This window comes from Schistocerca americana, chromosome 1, assembly GCF_021461395.2.
Source record: "Schistocerca americana isolate TAMUIC-IGC-003095 chromosome 1, iqSchAmer2.1, whole genome shotgun sequence".
In the NCBI taxonomy this organism is placed as follows: Eukaryota; Metazoa; Arthropoda; class Insecta; order Orthoptera; family Acrididae; genus Schistocerca; species Schistocerca americana.
Window position 1 is genome coordinate 1,038,944,893 of NC_060119.1, and position 24,244 is coordinate 1,038,969,136.

At 41.3% G+C, this 24,244-nt stretch overlaps 1 protein-coding gene across 1 annotated transcript in view; it reads left to right on the forward strand.

The window, feature by feature from the left end:
- LOC124549300 (GPN-loop GTPase 1) overlaps positions 1-20,047 on the forward strand; it is a 52,774-nt gene extending 32,727 nt beyond the window's left edge. The window contains exons 4-5 of the mRNA XM_047125235.1: positions 12,757-12,998; positions 19,835-20,047. Coding sequence (XP_046981191.1) covers positions 12,757-12,998; positions 19,835-19,941 — 349 coding nt within the window. The 3' untranslated portion in view covers positions 19,942-20,047. The remainder of the gene's footprint in view (positions 1-12,756; positions 12,999-19,834) is intronic.
- The last annotated feature ends 4,197 nt before the right edge of the window (positions 20,048-24,244 follow it).

The following is a 24,244-nucleotide window of genomic DNA, read 5'->3' on the forward strand; positions in this document are numbered from 1 at the left end:
GACAGGATTGGAGAACCCAACTGAAGATACGTCTGAGAACTGGTGATAGTGGCAGCAGAACCAGTATCCACCTGCATGCGAAAATCTCAACCAAGTATTTGGACAGTGAGGAATAACTTCCCTGAAAGGAAAGAAGTACAATTGACAGACAACAAAGAATCAGAATCAGCGTCATGTTCATGAACATCATGTATGCGGTCGGATTTGCAAACGGATGACACATAACCCTTGTTTTTGCATTTGTGACACACGACCCAATGTTGTGGACAATCTTCTCGTGAATGTTTCGTAAAACACCGCGGACATGAAGGAAGTTGCCATGGGTTTTGCTGCAGTTTCTTAGAGGTTTGTTTACGGTTAGGGCGAGGCTGCACTTGGGAGGGTACTGCGGCCATGTCGGTCAGCGGGGACACGCCACATGCCTCGTCAACATCGCACAGAGGTTGTATTTCCCCGACGTCACCCCATGCCTCTATTTGCGCTCCAGCGGTGCAATAAATTTCAAAAGACTGAGCGATGGGTAGGCCTTCATCTAGAGTCAGATTTGCCAACTGAAGGGCATGTTGCCTAACTTCTTTGTCGGGCGCTGATCGGATAATAGCATCCCGTACCATGGAATCGGCGTAGGATTCTTTATGAACTTCAGTAACAAATTGACGCTTTCTACTGAGGCTGTGAAGTTCAGCAGCCCAAGCCGGATAGGATTGATTCGGTTGTTTTTGACAATGATAAAAGGCAACATGAGAGGCTACCACATGCGTTTGCTTTTGAAAATAGACTGACAGAAGTGAGCACATTTCAACAAAGGGCAAAGACGCAGGATCTTTCAAAGGAGCCAATTTTGACAACAACCGATACATTTGAGCTGAAATCCATGAAAGAAACAGAACTTACATATTTGTTCGTCCGCGACATGAAATGCCAAGAAGTGCTGTCGAAGACGTTTTTCGTAATCAGACCAGTCTTCTGCCGTCTTGTTGTAAGGAGGAAAAGGAGGTAGAGACAACAATGAGAGACGCCTCGCATTTGATGCCGCAACGAAATCACGAATCGCATTTGTGAGAAGCATTTGCTGTTCTATGAGACCTTGCAATAGTTGCTCTAAAGTAGCCATGGAAACATGTGGGTCAACGATGGAAAAGAAAAATCACTACCTCATCGCCAATTGTTATAACTTCAAGTTGAACAAATATATTTCAAGGAAGACGCAATACATGAAAGTCACAGATCAAGTAAACAGAGTAAGACGTGTGTACACTTTAACAGTCAAATCTATAAGTGAGTCCGAGTCTGGAGGCCGCTGGCTGGCTGGCCACTTAGGTGGTGCTGCTGCTGCATGGCTGGCAGACAGCACCGCATGTAGAGGACGCGCGTAACTGCGCAGCGGCACTTTGAAAGATCGGCGAGTCACAACAGACCTATTCTTGAGTAGGGCCTACTGCTTGAGTGTTTGAGATCCGTACCAGATCGGATTGAAGGAAAACATCGAAGCAATTTAGAGGCAAGGTGCTAAATTTGTTACCAGTAGATTTGAACAACACATAAATGTTATGGAGATGCTTCAGGAACTCAAATGGGAATCCCTGGAGAGAAGGTGACGTTCTTTTCAAGAAACACTGTTGAGAAAATTTAGAGAACCAGCATTTAAAGCTGACTGCTGAACAGTTCTACTGCTGCCAACATACATTGCGCATAAGGACCACAAAGATCAGATGTGGGAAATTAAGGCTCATACGAAGGCATGTAGAAAGACGTATTTCCCTCATTCTATTTGCAAGTGGAACAGGAAAGGAATTGATTAGTAGTGGTACAGGGTACCCTCTACCATGCACCATACAGTGGCTTGTGAAGTATTGATGTAGATGTAGAAATACTAAAATAAATTTACAGCATTTTTTGAAAAAGTTCTGTACGTATATAAAAATAAATTAAATAGACTCAGGCTGCAGTTATGAAGTTACAGATTTTTGTTTCAACCTTGATGACAGATTATGGTTATTACTGTATGTAGCAGTGTTCCTACCAACAACAGTGATGTATAACTACACACACACACATGAGACAGGAGAGAGGGGGAGGGAGAGAAATGTATGTATATAACAATTCAAAACCATACCCTGGATCCATTAGACCAGAAAGGATTTAGAAAAGGCTGATATAAGTCCATTAGACATTTTCAACTTAAACTCATAAAGACAAAAATTAACAAAGGGGTAGCATTGTCAGAGAATGAAGTCAGCACCAAACCAGGGACAAAGTGGACTGAAGAAAGAAAAAGTATCCATAATAATAATAATAATAATAATAATGTTGGTTATATACATTTCTATATAAATGCATCTATAAACAGAATAATATTCACTGCCCAACAGTTGCTAATGTAGTGACGGTGCCGCAAGTCCTCAGTTATACTTGCAAACTCAAGTACTTACTCTCCGTTCCGCACTGATAGTGTCCACTTATACCCAAGACAATACTCAAGTGATAAGTTTATGGGTGTAACTGGGCAGTGGTGGAGGCTCACAAGTCATATCTCCGATCTTACAGAGACGATGAATTCGGATATGACATCACAGGGCATAGGGCCCGCTTGTGAGTTTAAAGCGAGTATATAGAACTCATTTTTTATCTCTAGTATACTTGTACTGGAACATCATGCACTGTGGAAAATACTTTTTCATGGGAATATATTACATTCTGCAAGTCGTCATGGATTTTCCCCGGCAAGCACTAACTGGTAGAGTTGATTATCATCATGAGCATTCCCTTGACAGCTACACACTCATTTTATCATCCAATCTCCCAAAACTGACACCAAACTATGTCATCTTATTGGGGAAATGCAATATTATGTTTCAGTTGCACCGTGTATATATAAGAATTTTTCCATGATGTGTTACAAGTTCGTTCTATTGGACTGGAGTTGTTACATACCAATGTCCTGTTTCCAGACACATACTTGTTTCTCCAGTATCACTATGTCATTTTATCCAGCATTGCATAGTGTGCCTTGATACTCCATACTGTGCCTTGTGAGCAGCTCATCTGGAGGTTGGGTAGCACTGGTCGCAAGAAGGATAGGAAGGAGGTTATTAGTGATGGAATCGTCAATGTTAGCCTCTGACACCTTCATCCACAAGAGCAATTATGTGGTCACAGATAGCTTATTGACAATGAGGTATGGCTTGTGAAAAAAAGTGACTGGACTCAGATCAAGGTGGTTCAGGTAGCTGAACTTCAAACATGTACCATCATTGGTATTGTAGAATGAATAGTGAAATGATAAATGCAATTCACTTCTTTACTTTGTCAGTCACTGTACCAGAATAGTTTTACCACATGCAGGGCAATGTATAGTTTCCTAAATTACTCCAGATTGTGTTGTCCTTTGGTTAAGGCAATCCTACAAGGAAGCGAAGCAGTTTAGCCCCTCTAAATGCATCCATACGAGGTTTAGATGATTAGGCCTTGGTTTTTGAAAAAAATCCAAGTCCGCTGTAATCATGTTTGAGCACTTTACTTCATACAGCTGGTGAGTTGGCACAGTGATTACTTGTCAACCAGGACATCATGGGTTCAAATCTCCAGACTCACATTTTTTTTCCCCATATGTATAATTAATGGTCTCCACTATTAGTCAAAAGAAATGTACATGTGCCAAAATGTCTTCTGTTCAGTGTGCAAAAGTGCAGAAGATTTGTGAACCTGACACATTGTTGAGACTAAGTTCAGGAAGACGCTGTCTAAACGATGATACAAAGTTATATGAGGTGTGATTATTTATCTGTGCTAAATCTGAGATCTAGTGACCTGCACCCTTTTATTAGCATTACTATTGAGTGCCCCCCATCAGTGTGGTAAAGCATATGGAATCATCTGCTCAACAGATGAATCCTTCCCTTGCCATAATTGGGTAATATAATCTTCAAAATACAGCAGAGTTTTTGCTGCTTCTGATGTTGTGCAGCCTGAATAAAAAATCTTTGATGATCTTCACTTAAAACTTCTGGGCAGATACGCTATGGTCGATGTATTAAAACTCTCCACTGATGTTTCATCTCCAGTTGCAGGAGACATCCTCCAAGGTAAAGCTGCGAACTGCAAAGATAACTCGAGGAAGCACTGATTATATAGGCATTGGAGAGGGCACCGCTGTCCATCATGTGGCGTCAGCTATGAGACTGTCTCTGTAATGTCAGCATTCTCAGTTGAAAGTAATTGATTGTCACGCTTCTGGTGCAACGCTGACATCCAGATTTTATCCAGTTTAACTTGTTCCTCTTTCCTGTTAAAATTATTGTGGTGTTTGGTAATCTCAATAGTGTCTCTATATATGCGCACATAATAATACGAGTTTTTAAATATAACGCTTGTCTCGCTGAATTTTATTTCATGATTACCTTCCTGGTAAACATGTTCCGATACCGCCGATTTATCCATGTGACCCAGGTGGGAATTCCTCTTATGTTCAACAAGATGGGTGTTAACACTTCTCTTTGTGGTACCGATACAAACCTGTCCACAGTGACAAGGGATTTTATATACCCGCGGTGTAGCCAAAGGATGTCGTGCATCTTTTTCCGATATTAAATATTCTTTTATTTTCCTGGTGAGTCTGAAAACAGTTTCCATCCCATATTTGCTTAATACTTTCCTAATGCAATCTGAGACCTTACTAATGAACGGAGTAAAAACCTTGCCAATGGGCAGCTGCTGTTCGTCGTTGCTCCTGATTCTGTGCCTAGAGTGAAGTGCTCAATCTATCTCCTTGCTAGAATAGCCATTCTTCACAAAAGTCAACCGTAGATGTTCAGTCTCATCATTTTAATAAACAGGTTCACAAATTTTGTATACCCTGTCGACCAGGGTTTTTATTACACCTCTTTTTTGTCTAATGTGATGGTTTGAATCTTCACGCAGATATCAGTATGTGTGGCCTTTCTATACACCTTATGGCCCAACATTTTGTCCTGTCATTTAATCACAGACATATCCAGAAAATTCAGTTGCCCATTACTCTCCGGCTCCATAGTAAATTGGATTCTATGATTAATGCTGTGTCAGGGCATCCAACACCTGTGCAGCATGTGTCCATACTGCAAAAGTGTCATCGACACAGCGATAGCATCTGGTTGGTCTCTTACTGGCAGTCTGCAATGCCCGTTGTTCAAAAGTCTCCATAACAAGTTAGCCACAGCAGGACTAAGAGGACTGCCCATAGCCACCCCATCAATCTGTTCATAAAAATTACTATTTATTGGAAGTAGGTTGTGGTGAGGCAGTGTCGGAATAATGTCACAATATCAGTAGGAAAAATATGTGCTATGCATGAGATAGCTTCTTTTACCAGAATCATGGTAAATAGCAACACAATATCAAAATTAACGAGGATATCATCTGGGCCCATGCTCGTTTCCTTTAACTTGTCAGTGAAATGAGCTGAATTTTTAATATGACTGTCAGTTCTACCAACACAAGATTGCAGCATTGAGGCAAGGTGCCTCAGTGGGTGAGACTGCCTACAGCACTGAGAGTTGGCCTCAAAGGAACCTCACGTTTATGCATGTTAGGTAATCCATAGAGTCTAGGTGGATATGCTTCTGTTTTACAAAGCAGCTTCCTATCATTGGAGGAGAAAGAAGATGCTTTCATCTGGAAGGGTCATTTTTAAAATCTTCATTGTCAGATCCTTTTGAAGTTTTTTTGTAATTGAAAGGAACCAAAATATCATTGATCTTTCCATGATAGTCCTCACTCTTCAATATGGTGGTGGCTTTATTTTTATCTGCAGTAAGATCAATAATGTTTTAATCTGCGTTGATATCCCTCAGCACATTCCTTTCTGCCTGCGACAAGTTACTGTTAGGTGGCTTACATGTACGTAAAATCCTAGCTGTTTCCATCTCAATTACATCAGCGGACTGCTGTGGAAGCTAACAGATACCTGCCTCAGTACTTGTTACAATATGCTCAGTGGGTATGTTTTGGGGCATCACAGCAAAATTGCATCCTTTGGCTAGTACAGAAATTTCAACTTCTGACAAATCGTTATCAGACAGGTTGATAACAGTTCGAGAATTGTCTGCAACTGAACCCCCTGAAATGTTCTCGTGTAAGTTAACAAACTTCTTCTTCTGTCTATTTACTGATATTTCTGCATTAACTTTCATAGTTTTCAATGTTAGACCGTCAATCTTATTCCAATCATCACACTGAATAGCATTACCAATAACCTAGTGGAGATCAATAAACTTACTGCTGATTCTGCCAGTAAGATGGAATGTTGGGCCGTAACATGTTTAGAAAGGCCACACATACTGATCATTATCTGCATAAAGATTCAAACCACCACCTTAGACAACAAAGATGTGTAATAAAAACCTTGGTAGATAGGGCATACAAATTTGTGAACCAGTTTCTTCAAAAGATGAGATTGAACGTCTGTGGTCGCCTTTCATGAAGAATGGCTATTCTAGTAAGCAGATAGATCAAGCACTTTGCTCTAGGCAGAGAATCAGGAGCAACGACGAACAACTGCTGCCAATGGCAAGGTTTTTCTTCCATTCATTAGCGAGGTCACAGATCACATTAGGAAAGTATTAAGCAAATATGGGGTGGAAACTGTTTTCAGACCCACCAGGAAAATAAAAGATATTTAACATCAGAAAAAGATGCACGACATCCTTTGGCTACACTGGGGGTATATAAAATTCCTTGTAGTTGTGGACAGGTTTGTATCGGTACCACAAAGAGAAGTGTTAGCACCCATCTGGTTGAACATAAGAGGAATTCCCACCTGGGTCACATGGATAAATCGGCAATAGCAGAAAATGTTTACCAGGTAGGTAATCACGAAATAAAATTCGGCGAGACAAGCATTATATCTAATACCTCACATTATTATGCGTGCATGTATAGAGAGGCTATCGAGCTCAATAAACATGATAATAATTTTAACAGGAAAGAGGAACACATTAAACTGGATAAAATCTGGATGTCAGCATTGCAGCAGAAGCATGACAATCAATTACTTTCAATCGAGAATGTTGGCATTACAGAGACAATCTCATAGCTGACACCCCATGATGGGCAGTGATGCCCTCTGCACTGCCTATATAATCTGTTTCCTCGAGTTCTCTCTGCAGTTTGTAGCTTTAACTTGAAGGATTTCTCCTGCAGCTTGAGACGAAATGTCAGTGGAGAGTTTTATATATTGACCATAGTCTGTAAGCCCGAAAGTTTTAAGTGAAGACAATATCGGCCGTGAAAGCCTACATAGTTTGATGATTTTCATCCATTTGCTAGACTTTGATGGAATTAATTTATTAACATTAGATTATTACGATCACTCCTTTTTTGTGCAGAAGTAAGAGGCATCCCATGTGGATGAGCCAACAGAAAATTTTGACACCCATTTTTTCATATTTCCTACCATCTTTTTCAATTCACAGTGTGACTCACATCTACTGTGAAAAATTAACTGCACAACATCAGTATAGAAGGATGTTTTCCATATAGTAAATCTCTCATGGCAAAGAAGAAGAAGAAAAATACTTTGGAACTTAAAACAAAGTGGAACATCTGTCCATTTACATAGAATGCCTAGAGGTTGACATTTCACTGACAGTGACAATCATAAATTTGCTGTTAAGGTCGTATGTAGTGTATCAGTAGCTAATAATAGCATATTTTATTTGTAGGAACACTTACATGTTAGAATAGGTCTTGACCATTTTTTTCACAACATTTCAAATAATAATTCCTCTTCTGCATATTCACAAAATAATCTGGAAAAATTGCCTGTTGCCCTTCATTCACATCAGTACTATACCATACTGTGACTCTAGTATTGATTTTATGCTGGTACTTTTGTGCTAACAAATGTGTATTGGTGCATTTTGTGTATCAAGATAACAAAAAAAATTGGTGATAACATTCCAGCCACAGAGAACTTTATCCTCGCACTAATGCTTCTAATGTCAAGTTTTGTCTTAGCTTCATTTATCTCCAATCTGTATTCTTTGAAAAGTATGCTAACCATTACATTCTGCAGTTGTTCAAAGTCCCCTTAGTTAAGTCCAAAGGGTTATGTCACCTGAAAATCTTAGTTTTGTATCTCCTTCCCTTACACTTTTATACCTCCTCTGAATGTGTATAATGTAAGAAAAAAATAGATTGTTCCTTACTGTAAATATGACACATTAAATTGCAAACAGGCACAGCTAAAAGACACTGACACGTAAGCTTTTCGCCACAGCTTTCATCTGAAAAAGAAAACAAACATTCATTCACAGAGGCAAGCACACCTGACATACACATGATCATCATTTTAGGCAGCTCGGGCCAGAATGCAGCTGTCGTTTAGAATGGAAGCAGCAGTCTGGAGGGGGTGGGGAAAGGGAATGGTAAGGGATAGCACTGTATGGGTGTTGGGGGAGGGGGGGGGGGGGGGGAGAGAAGAGCACTATCTGGTGGAGGGTCCAGGTCTAGACTGCCAGCAGGCACTGAGACGGGAGGCTATGGGACAGGGAGGGTGGAGGGATGGATCAAAAAAGTAGAGGCATGGGGAAAGATTGGCGAGTGCATTGGAAGAGAGCAGCACACAGAGAGGGTGGAAGATAAGAATAGGGAGGAGGTGAAAGGATGGAGGGGATGAAAACAGTTGGGTGGAGGGTATGGGGAGAGACTTTTACTGAAGGTTAAGCCAGGATAATATCAGAAGTCTTGAATGTATTTTAAGGGAACTCAAGGGTAACTGCCACCTCCACAGTTCAGAAATGCTGGTGGTGTAGGGTAGGATCCATGTAAAGAAACAGCCATTGAAATCAAGCATGTTATGTTCAGCTGCATGTTGTGCCACAGAGTGGTCTACTTTGCTCTTGACCACAATTTGGTGGCAGCCATTCATCCTATAAGATGGGTGGTTAGTAGTCAGACCAATATAAAAACCTGGGCAATGATAGCAGCGAGCAAGTGTATTGCATGGTTACTTTCACAGTGGCCTGGCCTCTGATGGGGTAGGATAAGCCTGTAACAGGACTGGAATGAGAAGTTCTAGGTAGGTGATTTTGGCAGGCCTTCCACGGGAATATGATCTATGCAGCAAGTGGTTGGCATGATAGTAGCATATGGATGGACAGGGATGTTGTGGAGGGTGGGTGGGTGACAAAAAACCACTTTAATAGGGGCAGGAAGAACTTTTGGTAGGATGTTCCTCATCTCAGGGCATAATGAAAAGTAATCAAAGCCCTGGAAAGGGATGTGGTTCATTTGTTCCAGTGAGGGGTGGTACTGGGTGATGAAGGGGGCCTCCTTTGCGGCTGGTTCTAGAGGATGGTGTGAGAATTGGGGATGTGAGGGGAAATGGCATGAGATATGTGTGTGTAGATTAAGTCTGGGGAATAGTGCCTGTCTGTGAATATGTTGGTTAGACCTTGGCATACTGGGTAAAGGAATTCCTATCATGGCAGATACGCCACCCCTTTGTGACCAGGCTGTATGTGAGGGATTTTTTTGGTATGGAAGGCATTACAATTGTTGAAATGCAGATACTGTTGATGGTTTGTGGGTTTAATGTGGACAGAGGTGTACATGGAGCCATCAGGGAGGAGGAGAAGGACAACATCCAGGAAGGTGGCATGCTAGGTTGAGGAGAACCAGGTGAAGTGGGTGGGAGAGAATATGAAGAGGTTGAAAAGCAATGAAGGTAGAGTGTTTTGGCACTGAGTCCAGATCATGAATGAATTGGAACAAGACCAGGATTTTGGCGTTTTGGGATGCAATTAAGATCTCCTCCAGATGGTGCGTAACGAGGCTGGCATAGGAGGGTGCCATGCATGTGCAAATGGCTGTGCCACAGTTTTATTTGTATATCATGCCTTGAAAGGAATTATGATGAAGTTGCTACAGTGTTTGAGGAATGAGATGGTGAGTTTGAAGACTGAACAACATTGGGAAAGGTAGTGTTCAGCAGTGGTAAGACCATTGGCATAAGGCATAGTGGTGTACAGGGAGGTGGCATCAACAATGACTAGTCGAGATCCAGGAGGTAAATAGGTGGGGATTGTGGAGAGTCGGTGAAGGGAGTGGTTGGTATGTTTCGTGTGGTGGAAGGTGACCAGTGGCTAGGGGTCACCTGCCAGGAATTCCTTACCTCCAACCTAGCCTCACCATCCTTCCCAAGGTCCCTTCCTCAAAACACCAACCTTTCAGCAGAAAAAAGGACAGCCATATGCGACCTCAAAACAAATCCTGACCTAATCATCCTACCTGCAGACTAAGGCTCTACTATTGTTGTTATGAATCACAGTGACTACCTGGCAGAAGGCCTCTGCCAATTATTTGACTCCCCCATCTATAAACTCTGCCAGAGTGATCCCATCCCTGAAGTCCAACATAAAATCCTATCCCTACTTAAGCCTTTAAGCCCTTTCCAGAACCTCTCCCCTCAATCTTTTTCCTTCTTCGCCCCACATGACACCCTGCAAACCCAACTTCTACATGCTCCCCAAAAACAACAAACCCAACAATCCTGGACACCCAATTGTGGCTGGTTATTATGCCACCACTGAAAGAATTTCAGCCCTCACTGACCCACACCTTGAATCATTTGTCCATAATATAATCTCGCATATCGAAAATACCAACCACTTATTTCACTGACTCTCCACCACCCCAATCCCTTTACCTCCTGGGTTCCTACTTATCACTGTTGACACTACCTCTGTTTGTGCCATGGTCTTACCTTTTCCAACGTCCTTCAGACTTAAAACCCACCATGTCATGCCTCATACCACTTACTAACTTTATCGTAACTCACAACTACTTTTCCTCTGAAGGGAAAGTATACAAACAAATCTGCAGCATGGTCATGGGCACTTGCATGGCACCCATGTATGCCAATCTGGTTATGGGCCATCTAGAGGAGACCTTCGTAGTCTCCCAAAATGCCAAACTTCTAGTCTGCATCAGATTTATTGATGATATCTCCACAATCTCAACTCAGTGGCAAGACACCCTATCTTCATTCTGTCTCAATCTCAACACCTTCCCTCCAAACTGCTACACCTGGTCCTCCTCAACTCAGTGTGCCACCTTCCTGGACATTGACCTCCTCCTCTCTGATGGCTCCATCCACTCCTCTGTACATATTAAGCCCACCAACCACCAATGGTACCTGCATTTCGACAGTTGTCATCCCTTCCACACCAAAAAATCACTCCCATACTGCCTGGCCAACCAAGGACAGCGTATCTGCAGTGACAGGAACTCCCTTACACAGTATACTGAAGATCTCACCAAGGCCATCACAGACAGGCACTATTCCCCAGATGTAGTCCATAAACAGATCGCTCACCCCATTTCTCCTCATACCCCCAATCCTCCTCATACCCCCAATCCTCCCACGACCCCCTAAGAACCAGCCACAGTGGAGAGCCCATTTTGTCACCCGATACCACCATACACTGGAATATCTGAACCATATCCTTCCCCAGGGCATTGACTACCTATCATCATGCCTTTAGGTGAGGGACATGCTAACCAAGATCCTTCCCACCCCTACTAAAGTGGTGTTCTGTCACCCAGCCAACCTTCACAACATCTTAGTCCATTGCTATGTCACTCACAAGCCCAACCCCTGGCCATAAGGACCATAGGCCTGTGGAAGACCTAGGTGCAAGACCTGTCCGACCCACCCAACCAGCATTTCCTATTCCAGTTCTGCGCAAGGTTATCCTACACCATCATAGGCTGAGCCACCTGTGAAAGCAGCCCTGCAATGTACCAGCTCTGCTCCAATCATTGCACAGCTTTTTATGTTCGTGTGACTACCATCCAACTGTCCAGCAGGATGAATGGCCAAAGACAAATTGTGACTGGGAGCAAAGTTGACCACCCTGTGGTTCTACGTGCAGTTGAACATAACATGCTTGTTCAATGGCTGATTCACTACCCAAGCCATCTACATCTTCCTCTCCATCACCAGTGGTTACCCTGACAACACATTCTCCACTCCTGTAATTATCCTAGCATCAACATATAGTAACAATCTGTCCCCACACCCTTTACCCAACCAGACAGGGCTTTTCTAACCCCCCCCCTCCCCCCGCCCCCCCATACAGTGCTATCCCTTACCATTCCCGTTCCCCGACCCCTCCAGATGGCTACTCTCATTCTACATGACAGCTGCATTCTGGCCCAAGCTATCGGAGGTGACGGTCATGTGTGCATGAGGTGTGCTTGCTTGTGTAAATGTATGTATGTTTTCTTTTTCTAACAAGGACTTTGCCGAAAGCTTATGTGTAAGTGTCTTTTAGTTATACCTGTCTGCAACTTAGTGTGTCATCTTTACAGTAAGTAGCAATCTATCTTTCCTTTACATTTCTCTAGACCCCTGAGTGTTACAAAGGATCATGACTTTTTTCAGTTAATTCTTCCGTAACTAAAAAAATGTGGCTAGTCAAAAATCGGTTAGAAGAGTCACCTAATTGTAATACCCTTCATCAGTTAAGGTGAAACAGAATGGGTCAAGTGGGAAATCAGCAGTAATCCTCACTTAATTTTATTCCCTTCAGTCATTTCCTCACATTTACTGAATGAAACCATGTTTGAATTTGAAAACCGTTTTTTTGCTCCTGTCATGTTCCAGTGCTAGAACAGTAAATTGTTTTTCTTTTTGTATTTTATTGTAGGTGAGCTTTGTTATCATGATGCAGATATGTCAAAAAAAGTGAAGTTTTTTCCCTTTTATTTCAGAGATTATCGTGTTGAATGGGAAAAACTGAAGAAAGAGAAACAAGAAGAACAAAGAAAGCAACAAGAAGAGAAGTTAGAAACCTTAGCAAAGGACAGTGAGCAGGGAAAGGGAGAACCTGTTCCACTAATAACCCAGATTAGTGCCGGAAGGGAACTATCTGAAATTTACCTGAAACATCCAGCAAATGAGAGCAGTGAGGATGAAGAAGGCGAGGAAGATATAGTACAGAAGAATGACGAAGGTATTGTCAATATTAAAACTGTTGTTGCTCCAATTCTTACTACTGTTACTACTACTACTACTACTCTTGTTGCTGCTGCTAATGCCACAACTCTCTTGCTGTTACTCTTAGTAGTGGGTAATTTCCCAATTTAAAGTTGTTAATAAGTTCCATGACAAAAGTTAAAAGTTACCAAAAATATCCACTCTTAATGTAATAAATGGTATTTTGTGGTCTTCAGTCTGAAAACTGGTTTAATCCATGTCTCCACACTACTCTTTCATGTCTACGTGTCTTCATCTCTGAACAGCTGTGGCAACCCACTTCCATTTGAACCTGCTTACTGTATTTATCTCTTGATCTTCCTCTATTATTTTTACTCCCCACAACTCACTCATTACCAAATTGAACATATCTTCATGCCTCCTTTCTTTTAGTCAGATTGTGCCATAATTGCCCCCCCCCCCTCCCCCAATTTGATTCAGTACCACCTCATTTGTTACTCAGTCTACGCATTTGATCTTCAGTATTTTTCTGTAGCATGACATTTCAAAAGGTTCTATTTTCCTCTTGTAGTAACTGTTAGCTGTCCATGTTTCAGTTATGCACAACGCTACACTCCTTACAAATATCTTCAGAAAAAACTTCCTAGTAATTATATTTATATTCGTCTGGCTCTAGCTGCAAGACTCTGTGGTTATGTGTGTGTGAGAGTTGTTTTTGCGTGAGTATGTGCACTTGTGTATGTTGTCTACTTTTGACAAAGGCCTAGTTGGGCGAAAGCTAACTATCAGACAGTCTTTTTGGAGTGCCTTTCTGCAACTCAGCATCTCCACTATATGGTGAATAGCAACTATCCTTTCCATTATATTGTTACATTCCATCCTGGATTTTCCATGGCTAAATTTATACTCAGTATTAAGAAACTTCTCATAGTCATAAATGCTTTTCATTCTATAGCCAATCTGCATTTTAAATTCACTGTACTTTGACCATCATCAGAGATTTTTGCTGCCCAAACAGCAAAACTCATCTACTACTTTTAGTGTCTCGTTGCCTTCAGCGTCACTTGATTTAATTCAACTATATTCCATTATCCTTGTTTTACTCTAGGTGACATTCATCTTATAACCTCTTTTCAAGACACTATCTGTTCCACTCAACTGCTCTTCCAAGTCATTTGTTTTCTCTAAGAGAATTACAGTATCATCAGCAATCTTCAGAGTTTTTTTATTTTCTCTCCCTGAATTTTAATTCATTTTCAGAATTTCTTGTTGTTTTCCCTTACAACATGCCTAGTGCACAGATTGAATAACATTGAGAATAGGCTACAACTCTGTCTCATTTTATTGAAAATCATTTGGTAGTGTTCATCTGAAAGAGCATGTGATTCGTATCACATGTAATGCCCTCTTGTAAGGCCAAAATAGATTGTGATTTTCAGTAAAAAAAATTAAGGAACAGCTATTTCACACTTTTATTAGTGATGCACTGCCACCAACACCCAATCAATTAGTTTTTTACTAGCCAAGACACTAGGTTTAACTACACTACTGGCCATTAAAATTGCTACACCAAGAAGAAATGCAGATGATAAATGGGTATTCATTGTGCAGATATATTATACTAGAACATGTGATTACATGTTCACACAATTTGGGTGCATAGATCCTGAGAAATCAGTACCCAGAACAACCACCTCTGGTCATAATTATGGCCTTGAGATGCCTGAGTCAAACAGCGCTTGGATGGCAAGTACAGGTACTGCTGCCCATGCAGCTTCAACACGATACCACAGTTCATCAAGAGTAGTGACTGACATGTTGTGACGAGCCAGTTGCTCAGCCACCATTGACCAGACGTTTTCAATTGGTGAGAGATCTGGAGAATGTGCTGGCCAGGGCAGCAGTCAAACATTTTCTGTATCCAGAGAGGCCCGTACAGGACCTGCAACATGCGGTCATGCATTATCCTGCTGAAATGTAGAGTTTTGCAGGGATCGAATGAAGGGTAGAGCCACTGGTCGTAACACATCTGAAATGTAACGTCCACTGTTCAAAGTGCCGTCAATGTGAACAAGAGGTGACCGAGACGTGTAACCAATGGCACCCCATACCATCACGCCGGTTGATACTCCAGTATGGCGATGATGAATACACGCTTCCAATGTCCGTTCACCGCGATGTCACCAAACACGGATGCGACCATCATGATGCTGTAAACAGAACCTGGATTCATCCGAAAAAATGACGTTTTGCCATTCGTGCACCCAGGTTCGTCGTCGAGTACACCATTGCAGCGCTCCTGTTGTGATGCAGCGTCAAGGGTGACTGCAGCCATGGTCTCCGAGCTGATAGTCCATGCTGCTGCAAATGTCGTCTTCGTGCAGATGGTTGTTGCCTGCATTTCTTCTTGGTGTAGCAATTTTAATGGCCAGTAGTGTAAAAGTTAAGTAATGGTAAAGTTCACTTGGTCACAAAATAATCACTCACTGCATGCGACTTGAATATTCATAGTACCAACTGACTTCAAAGCCCTGAATTATTTCCAAGTGTTGAGCTCGCGTCAGCAAAATGTTTTAAGTCCTATAAATGCTCTGTGGTACTCTGGTCACCCAAGTACATGGCCAGCCTATAATCCTGATTGCTCACTGATAAAGGTTCTCCAGTTCTGGTATGCAAGCTTATTTAAAGACTTGGTCACATGACCACTGCTCTACTCAATACATTCACTTACGACGTGATTGCTATTCAGGATACTTTAAAATAATTCCACATACTGTATATACAGTGAGAATATATAATAAATACTCTTGGGCAGTTATCAAACTTGTTACAAAACATTAGTATCTTACTTTTTTTAATAATAATTAACTTAATGAAAGTCATGCTACATCTGGCATTACAGCATGATGATATTCAATCCATGAGTTTTAAATATATTATAAACATTGAATTATGGTTAAATAAACATCATTAGATAATAAGCTGGGATGCTCGCACTAACTTTATGTAATGTGCTCATGTGGAGTAATGCATAGTTAAGGCACTGTTTGCATATAACTAAATAAATTGTTTATAATTACTAACAAATTTTTTCAAAAGTAAAGGTAACTTATCATAATTACTGGTATCATCAGCTTGCATTTGATGTATAGCACCTGTAAGTTGCATAATAGGTTCAGTTGTTATAATTTTTATAAATCATAATAATTGTAAATTTTTATAAATTTTTTAATTGTTGTGTTTAGAAAGAAGCCTCATTACTGTGATTCACAAGCTGTATTTAGATTCCTCTCAGCATGCCTATAAGTCATTTTATGTATCTTCAGTAAATATTATACTTCTGACTCTATATTCAAACTTTCTGGGGCCACCATCTTAGATCACTCAGCACACTTGCTGTCTGCTGTTCCCACACTACCCCATCCACCTGGAAAATTCCCACTGAATGCTGCTTCCTACCTGAGCCCATCTCTTCCTGGGCCTTGTGTTCCTCCCAGCAAGCTATGGCCATCTCACTGTGCAATGGCAGCAAGCATCTCGCCTTACAAAACTTAGTCCTACTAGACTTTAAGCGAGCCAGACACTTGAAATGTGACAGCAGAACCACTTATATAATCTCATTATTAATACTCAAATTTTCACAACATTCTGTTTTTCATGACGAATTCCTACTTTAAGATGTCTAGGACATTTGTATTGGTTTGCCATTCTCCTATTACATAATTTTCTTTATTTTATTAAATGAAAAGCATAATAAATTTGCAATTTTAATCAAGATGTCATTGTCAAAGTGAAAATGCAATGTTAAGATGTCAACTTACATTGTCATTCTGGGCAATATGTCAATACTCATGTACTTTTCAAAGTGGTGCATTTACAATTTGTGGCTATTCATCTTGCTTATGGCATTTAGTTTTCCTAGAGACAATAATATTAGTTACTAACAAGGAGATAGAGGGGCTGGCCAGTACTTACCTCAGCTCGGTACAGCCGATAGATACACAAAACAGAACAGAAAATTTATGTTCTTAGCTTTCGGAACTTTGTTCCTTCATCAGGGAGGAGAGAGGGGAAGAAAGGGAAGAAGGGAAAGTGGATTCAGTTACTCACAATCCAGGTTATAAAGCAACATGGAAAGGTAAACAGGGAGTGTAGCAAGGATGGAGGCTTGGTTGTCAGAGGGAAGCCAAAGATATTCTAATATATAATATTTCTATATATTATTATTATTATGTGCGATTGGACCCATACGGATCATGCAAAGCTTTTCCGATTCAATTTTTTAATTCTCCAAACTTCTCTCATTCTTTCCCCATGAATTCTCTTTCTTTCCTCTGTCCATTTTGTCCCCTGTCTCTTGCAAACTTCATTCTCGGGTTGTACTTTCCAACTATTGATTTTTTGCCTGTATACATTTCTGTTTATAACTTCTGAAGAATTTATTTGTGCATTTGCTAGATCTGTTTTGGTTTCTTGTATCCAGGGTATGGTTTTCAATTTTTCAATGTATATTAAAATTTTGTGGGAGAGTCTGGGTGTTGGGAGTCTGTGGATATGACCGTAAAATTTTAGTCTTCTTTTCCGGATGTCTGTGGCGAGGTTAGATAATTTTTCTGTAGTTTTCCGAGACTGTAACCTGTATCCATCTTCCGTTCTTTTTGGGCCAAGAATCTTTCTGATAATTTTGCGTTCCTCTTTCAGGATGCCTTCCAGGTCGCCTTTTCTATCGAGTGTGAGTGTTTCACTGCCATATAGTGCTTCGGGCTTGATTACTGTATTGTAGTGTCGTATTTTTGAGTGAATGGAGAGACACTTTTTATTGTAGATGTTGTGGGTTTTCCAGTATGCTCTTTTCAGTTTTTGCAGTCAAACTTTTTGTGCAGTTTTCTCTCCCCCTGTGGGTTCTAGGACCTCGCCTAAGTATTTAAAGAATGGAACTCTCTCAGTTTGTCCATATTTTGTAGTCAGTTTTTGAGTTTCAAATTTTTAGCAGTTGAATTTGGTTTTTTGGAAGGAAATTTGTAGCCCAACTTTTTCGGCGCATTCTTTGAGAATGTCTATCTGTTTAATTGCTGTGGTCTCGTTTTCTGCTAGAATGGCCACGTCATCTGCAAATGCCAAGCATGAAATTTTAATACCATCTTTAGATCTTCCTAGTTGTATAGGCTTCCAGTAATTTTGATTCTTCAGTTCTTTTTCCCATTCTCGGATGACTTTGTCTAAGACAAGGCTGAAGAGGAGTGGAGACAAGCCGTCACCTTGTCTGACGCCGGTTTTGATCAGGAAGGGCTCTGATATTTCACCCAGGAATTTTATCTTAGAAGTTGTGTTTGTGAGCGTTTCTTTGATAAGGTTTAGGGTTTTCGGATCGAGTCCTAGCTCCTCAAGGATAATAAAGAGAGATTGCCTATCGATTGAATCATAAGCCTTTGCGAAATCAACAAAGGAACAAATGATCGGACTGTTTCTGACTGCTTTGTATTTTAGTGTTGTCTTCAAATTGAAAATTTGTTCTGCACAGGATCGGTGAGGGCGAAAGCCAGCTTGGTATTCACCAATACTGTGTTCGAGTTGTTCTTGTGTTCGTTGAAGAAGACAAGCTGAGAGGATTTTATAAGTGACTTGGAGAAGGGAGATTCCTCGATAGTTGTTTATATCTGCCATGTCTCCCTTTTTATGCAGTGGATGAATTAGGGCGCATTTCCAATCTTCTGGTAGTTTTTCTGTCTGCCAAATGTCTGTGATGATTTGAGTGAGTTCTTTGAGGGAATTTGGTCCAAGATTTTTAAGTAGTTCTGCAGTGATATCATCTTCTCCGGATGCCTTGTTGTTTTTCAGTCAATGAATATGTCTTTGGATCTCCTCTAGTGTAGGTGGTGGGGATTCTGGATTTGTGTAGATAGCAGTTTCTTGAGGGAATCTTGAAGAAGGTTCAGGGCAATTGAGGAGTCCGGAAAAGTATCTTGCCAGCTCCTCACAATTTTCCCGATTTGTGAGCGCTAGTTTTCCATCTGGTTTTCTGAAACATAGATTTCGTGAGCCGTATCCATTGATTCTCCCAGCAAAGGTCTTATAGAAGTCTCATACATTATAGTTACAGAAATTTTCTTCAATAGACTCACACTGTTCCTTGAGGTACTTCCTCTTGACTTGTCTGATTGTTTTTGCCACTTGTCTTCTGATGTTGTGGAAGTGATCTAGATTTTCTGGGGATTTTTTACTGTTATACTTCAGAAAGGCTTTCTTTCTTTCTTCCAGCGCTTTTTCACATCCAGAGTCCCACCAGGGGTGTTTTGTGTTCTTTTTCAATGGGATCAGTTCTTTTGCCTTCTTTGTAATTTTTGTTCGAAATTTTTCCCAAGAGTCAGCTGGTTCCTTTTCCCACTCCTCCTTCAGATTGGTTTCTTTGATTGTTCGTGTGTCAAATATCATCATGTGTGTTTTCTTCGGGTAGAATTTTTTTGGGGTGAATTTCACTTTAATGCGTGTTAAGTAGTGGTCTGAGTCAATGTTCGCCCCTCTGCGGACTTGGACATCATGGATCTCTTTCTGTACGAAATAGGAAATGGCAATGTGGTCAATCTGATATTCGCCGATCTCTTGTATGGGGGACCTCCAGGTCTTTTGTTTTCTAGGTTGTTTTTTTTTCTCAAAGATGTATATTTCTGTATATTAATATATAATAATTCTAATATATAATATTAGTTACTGTTGACTTAGTCTATGTTACCTGTTGAATTTCTCTTTCAGATAGGAACTCTGTAAGTCTTGTCTTGTAATGCAAGTCACGTTCACTTAGCTTAACTTGAAATCTTAGTTGTTAAAACGTGCATGCATCTTTCCCTCTTTCAGATTTAGAAGAAGAAAAGGAAAGAGAATCATTCATGAACTTTCTCAAACAACAAAAGAAGATACAGGAGCAAAGAGTTGAAGCTGCAATGGAACAGAATAAGAATTAAGGAGTGTTTACAATTTTGTAATTGTTATCATTTGTGAATAATGGACCCTGTAAAACTTTTCAAATTTATATGATTTTAATAAACCACTTATTTTTTGTAGAATTTACTAGAATGCCATACCTATCTTGCCATTTATGAAACACTAATGAATATTGTAGATATAAAAAAAGTGCAAATGATAACATGCCATACATAGATTTATAACTTGAAAGAAGAAACACCATTGAACATGTATGAGCATAAACACTACCATTGAAAAACTTGTGTAGCATACACCATTATTTCGTGTGTGAAATGGCTGTTGAAAGCTACGAAGTAATTCTCACATAATGATTAAATTATCAGTGAAGATATACTGCTGACATTCTTGAGATACATGGGAGAGCTGACCAGGACATAACTATTCCACCTGATATGCAAAATGTGAAAAACAGGCAAAATACCATCAGACATCAGGAAGAATTTAATGATTCCAATTCCAAAGAATACAATTGCTAGCAGATGTGAATATTATGGAACCATTGGCTTAATAAGACATGGCTACAAATTACAAACGGAAATTATTTCATTAAGAATGCAAAGAATGATAAAAACTGACCTTGGTGAAGATCAGTTTGGTTTCTGGAGAAATGTAGTAAACGTGAGGCAGCACTCAATCTACAAATTAAAAGATAGATGGAAAAAAAAGGCAACCAACCCTACATTTATAGCATTTGTAAATTTATATAAATCTTTTGACCTGAATACACTTTTTAAAATTCTGAAAGCACGAGGGATAAAATACAAGGAGCAAAAGTTATCTGGAACTTGTATGGAAACTTATGTGTGTGTTTTTTTGGAAGCCAACTGTTATAAGAATTAAATGACATATAAGGGAATCAGTAGTTTAAAAGGAAATGAGACATGGTTGTTGTGTTTGCCCAATGTTATTCCATTTGAACATTGTGCAAGCAGTAAAGGAAACCAAGGAAAAATTTGGAAAAGGAATTAAAGACCAGAGAGAAGAGATTTTCTTTAAGGTTTGCTGACACTGTTGCAGTTCATTAGAGCTGGCAAGGGCTCAGCTAAAAGAAATGGATACTGGACTGAAAAGCGATTAAAGTATTGAAGTGCAGTTGAAGGAAATCAGATGATTCTGAGAGAATTGGATTAAGAAATTAAGACAGTAAAAGTCATATATGAGTCTTGATATCTCAGCTGTAAAAAAAAAAGATGACTGAAATAGAGAGGATATAAAATGCAGACTGGCAGTAATAAAAAGATAAATTTGTTAACATAAAATTGTGTCAGAAAGTCTTTCCTGACATTATTTATTCTAGTCCAGATAAGAAGAGAATATAAGATTTGAAATATGGTACTACAAGAGAATTTTGTATCCTGCCTGGATAGATGGCATGTGGTTCTGCTCCTGTGAACTGCTTCTGTAATATAGGCCAAGAGTGAAGGAAGCGAGTAGGAGCAGGAGAGGTGAAGCAGTTTGGTACTGCATGTAACTTTAACACTTTTTACTAGAGTCTGAAACACAAATAAATATCAAAGGCATACATAACTTTGGCTAGGATGAGCACATAGGTGTGAAGCTGTAGTCCATGTCTAACCTAATACAAAGTCTCAATAGCAAGCTAGCCCACTCGGTAGTCGAAGCGATATTTCCAGTTCATCTGCTCTTGATGAAATGTAACCGAAATCAAGGCAGCACTCGCTGAGCTCCACAGCGTCAGCCAGAGGGCGCTGTTGTGCTGTGGTCAGTGTGAGTCTTCTCTCATAGTGCCAACTTACAAGAACATGCACCTACGTTGTGGCATCGTAACTATTGACACCACACCCTCTCCCCCCTGAAACAGTGCACCATTGTGGAATAGGGCTTCCGACAGCAGGAAGAGGGACCCAGGGGCAGCGCAATTAAGGGGGCAGACAGCTGAACTGCCGGGACATGCTGCCCACCCACATCCCCGAACTGCTCGCGAGGGGGCGAGGAAAACGCCCCTTGCTAAAAGTGCCCAGTACGCACACCTCCACTGGGTATGCTCAGATGAAGAGGCAGAGCAACAATGTCCATGGGCGATGGCGGTGGCGCCGTGGTGTCAGCCTCAGTGTCCATCGGCTCTGGTACCGCGGAGGAACCCAACGGTGATGGCAGCCGGAGGTGGGACCGTGGCAGGGACGAGAGGCACCCGCACAGCGTAGCAGACTGGACCAGCAGCGCAGGCAGGGGTGCCCGCAACATAGGCGCAAGCAGCAGAGGCGCTATCAGTGAAGGTGTGGGCTGTGGTGGTGGAAGCCGCGAGGCATCCATGTCTGGCGGAAAAGAACCAGCAGCAGAAAACTGAGGACGGCACAAACGGATCTGGTTCCGGTGTTGCTTGACAGTGCCGAAGGTACCAGAAATTACAAACAAGGTGCAGCCAAACTGGCGACGAATGCACTCCTGCTCCCAGCGCTACCTGCCAGAGAAAACAGGATAGAAAACCAAATCATGCGGCACCAAGCCAGAACGCGGCGAAGCAGTGGGAGCATGCAGCGGCAGGTGCAACAGCTGCAATAGCGACCGATGCGTGCAGCCATGTAGCAGTTCTGCTGGGGAATGGGCGCTGCGCGGCAGGGAGCGATGTGAAGCAAGGAAAGTCCATAGCGCACGCTCACAAGAGTGCGTGGCATGCAACTTGTTCAGCTGCGACTTAAACGTACGCACAAAGCGTTCAGTCTCGCCCTTCGACTGGGGGTGAAACGGGGCTGAGGTCAAATGATGAATGCCATTAGCAGCACAGAACGTTTCAAACTCGGAGGACACAAATTGGGGGCCATTGTTAGAGATAATAACTTCAGGAAGGCCCTCAATGCAAAAAATAACCATCAAGGTGCAAATAGTACTGGCAGATGTGGTAGAAGACATAGGTACAACAAAAGGAAAGTTGCTGTAAACATCAGTGACTATCAAGCAGCGGGTGTCCCAGAAAGGACCTGCAAAATCAATATGAACGTGCTGCCAAAGTGCAGTACGAGTCAGCCATGCAAAGCAGCACTGGCGGGGTGCAGATTGGTGCTCCGCGCAAGAGCAACAATTAGCAAGCAAATTCTCAATTTGGTTATCAATACCAACCCAGGTGCAGTGACAACATGCTAATTGCTTCGTCCGCACTATACCCCAATGACCAGCGTGCAGTAAGCAGAGGATTTCCGACTGCAATGAACGAGGTACAACCACATGAGACTGATCATTGTCAGTTCGTAACAAAATAACACTGTGGTGTACAGACAAGTTGTGACGTTGTGCAAAGTAACGTCGAACAAGGGGATCACTAATTTACGTAGCAGCTGGAGGCCATTAAGTACGAATATACTGCAAAACAATGTGAAAAGAAACATCGGCGGCTGTCGCAGAAGCAATCCACCAGAAAACCATCAGCGAAATTCTTATCTTGTAAATCGATGAACATGCATGGCAATTTGGAAGAATCAAACACTTTGTCAGGACTGATGGGTAGACAAAGCAAAGCACCAGCATTGCCACGCTGGGCCGTAGGTCGAAACAAAATTTCATAATTGTAGTTAGCGTATACAAAGTTATACAAAAACAAAGACCAACATTGCGACTTTTGTGTAGTAGGGGCTGGAACTGGCTTGGATGGGTAAAACGACAACGTGTAAGGGTATGATCGGTGACTAAATAGAAGTTGCGACTGTACAAAAAAATCATTAAACTTGGTCACTCCATATACAATAGCTAAAGCCTTTCTCGATTTGAGAATAGTTTTGCTGGGCAGAATTGAACAATTTAGACGCAAAAGCAATCGGGCATTGACAGAAGTAAAGCGGTGCGAGAGAATCGCTCCGATGCCATGAGAAGATGCATTGACAGCCAATACAACTGGTTTGGAGGGATCGTATGGAATCAAACAGTGATCACCCAAAAAGCAGATTTGAGCTTGCGCAAAGCAGCATCACATTCCAAAGACCAAACAAAAGGAAAGGCACTGCAATGTGCACTGCGTTTGGTGTAAACCGAACATAATACGTAATTCTGCCTAACACAGACTGAAGTTCTTTCAAGTTCCTGGGTGCTGGCAAGTCCCTAATCGCATGGAGAGGGGACGGTGACAGGTGGATACCCTGTCCATTAATCATGTGTCCTAAATACTGAATCTCAGTTAGAAAAAATTTGCACTTGTCTCTGTTACGCTTGAGTCCTGCCTGCAAAAGTACAGTAAATTCTGCAGATGTTCGTCAGGGGTGCGACCTGATACCACAATATTGTCCAGATAATTGGAACAACCAGGAACAGTGGCACACAACTGCTGCAAGT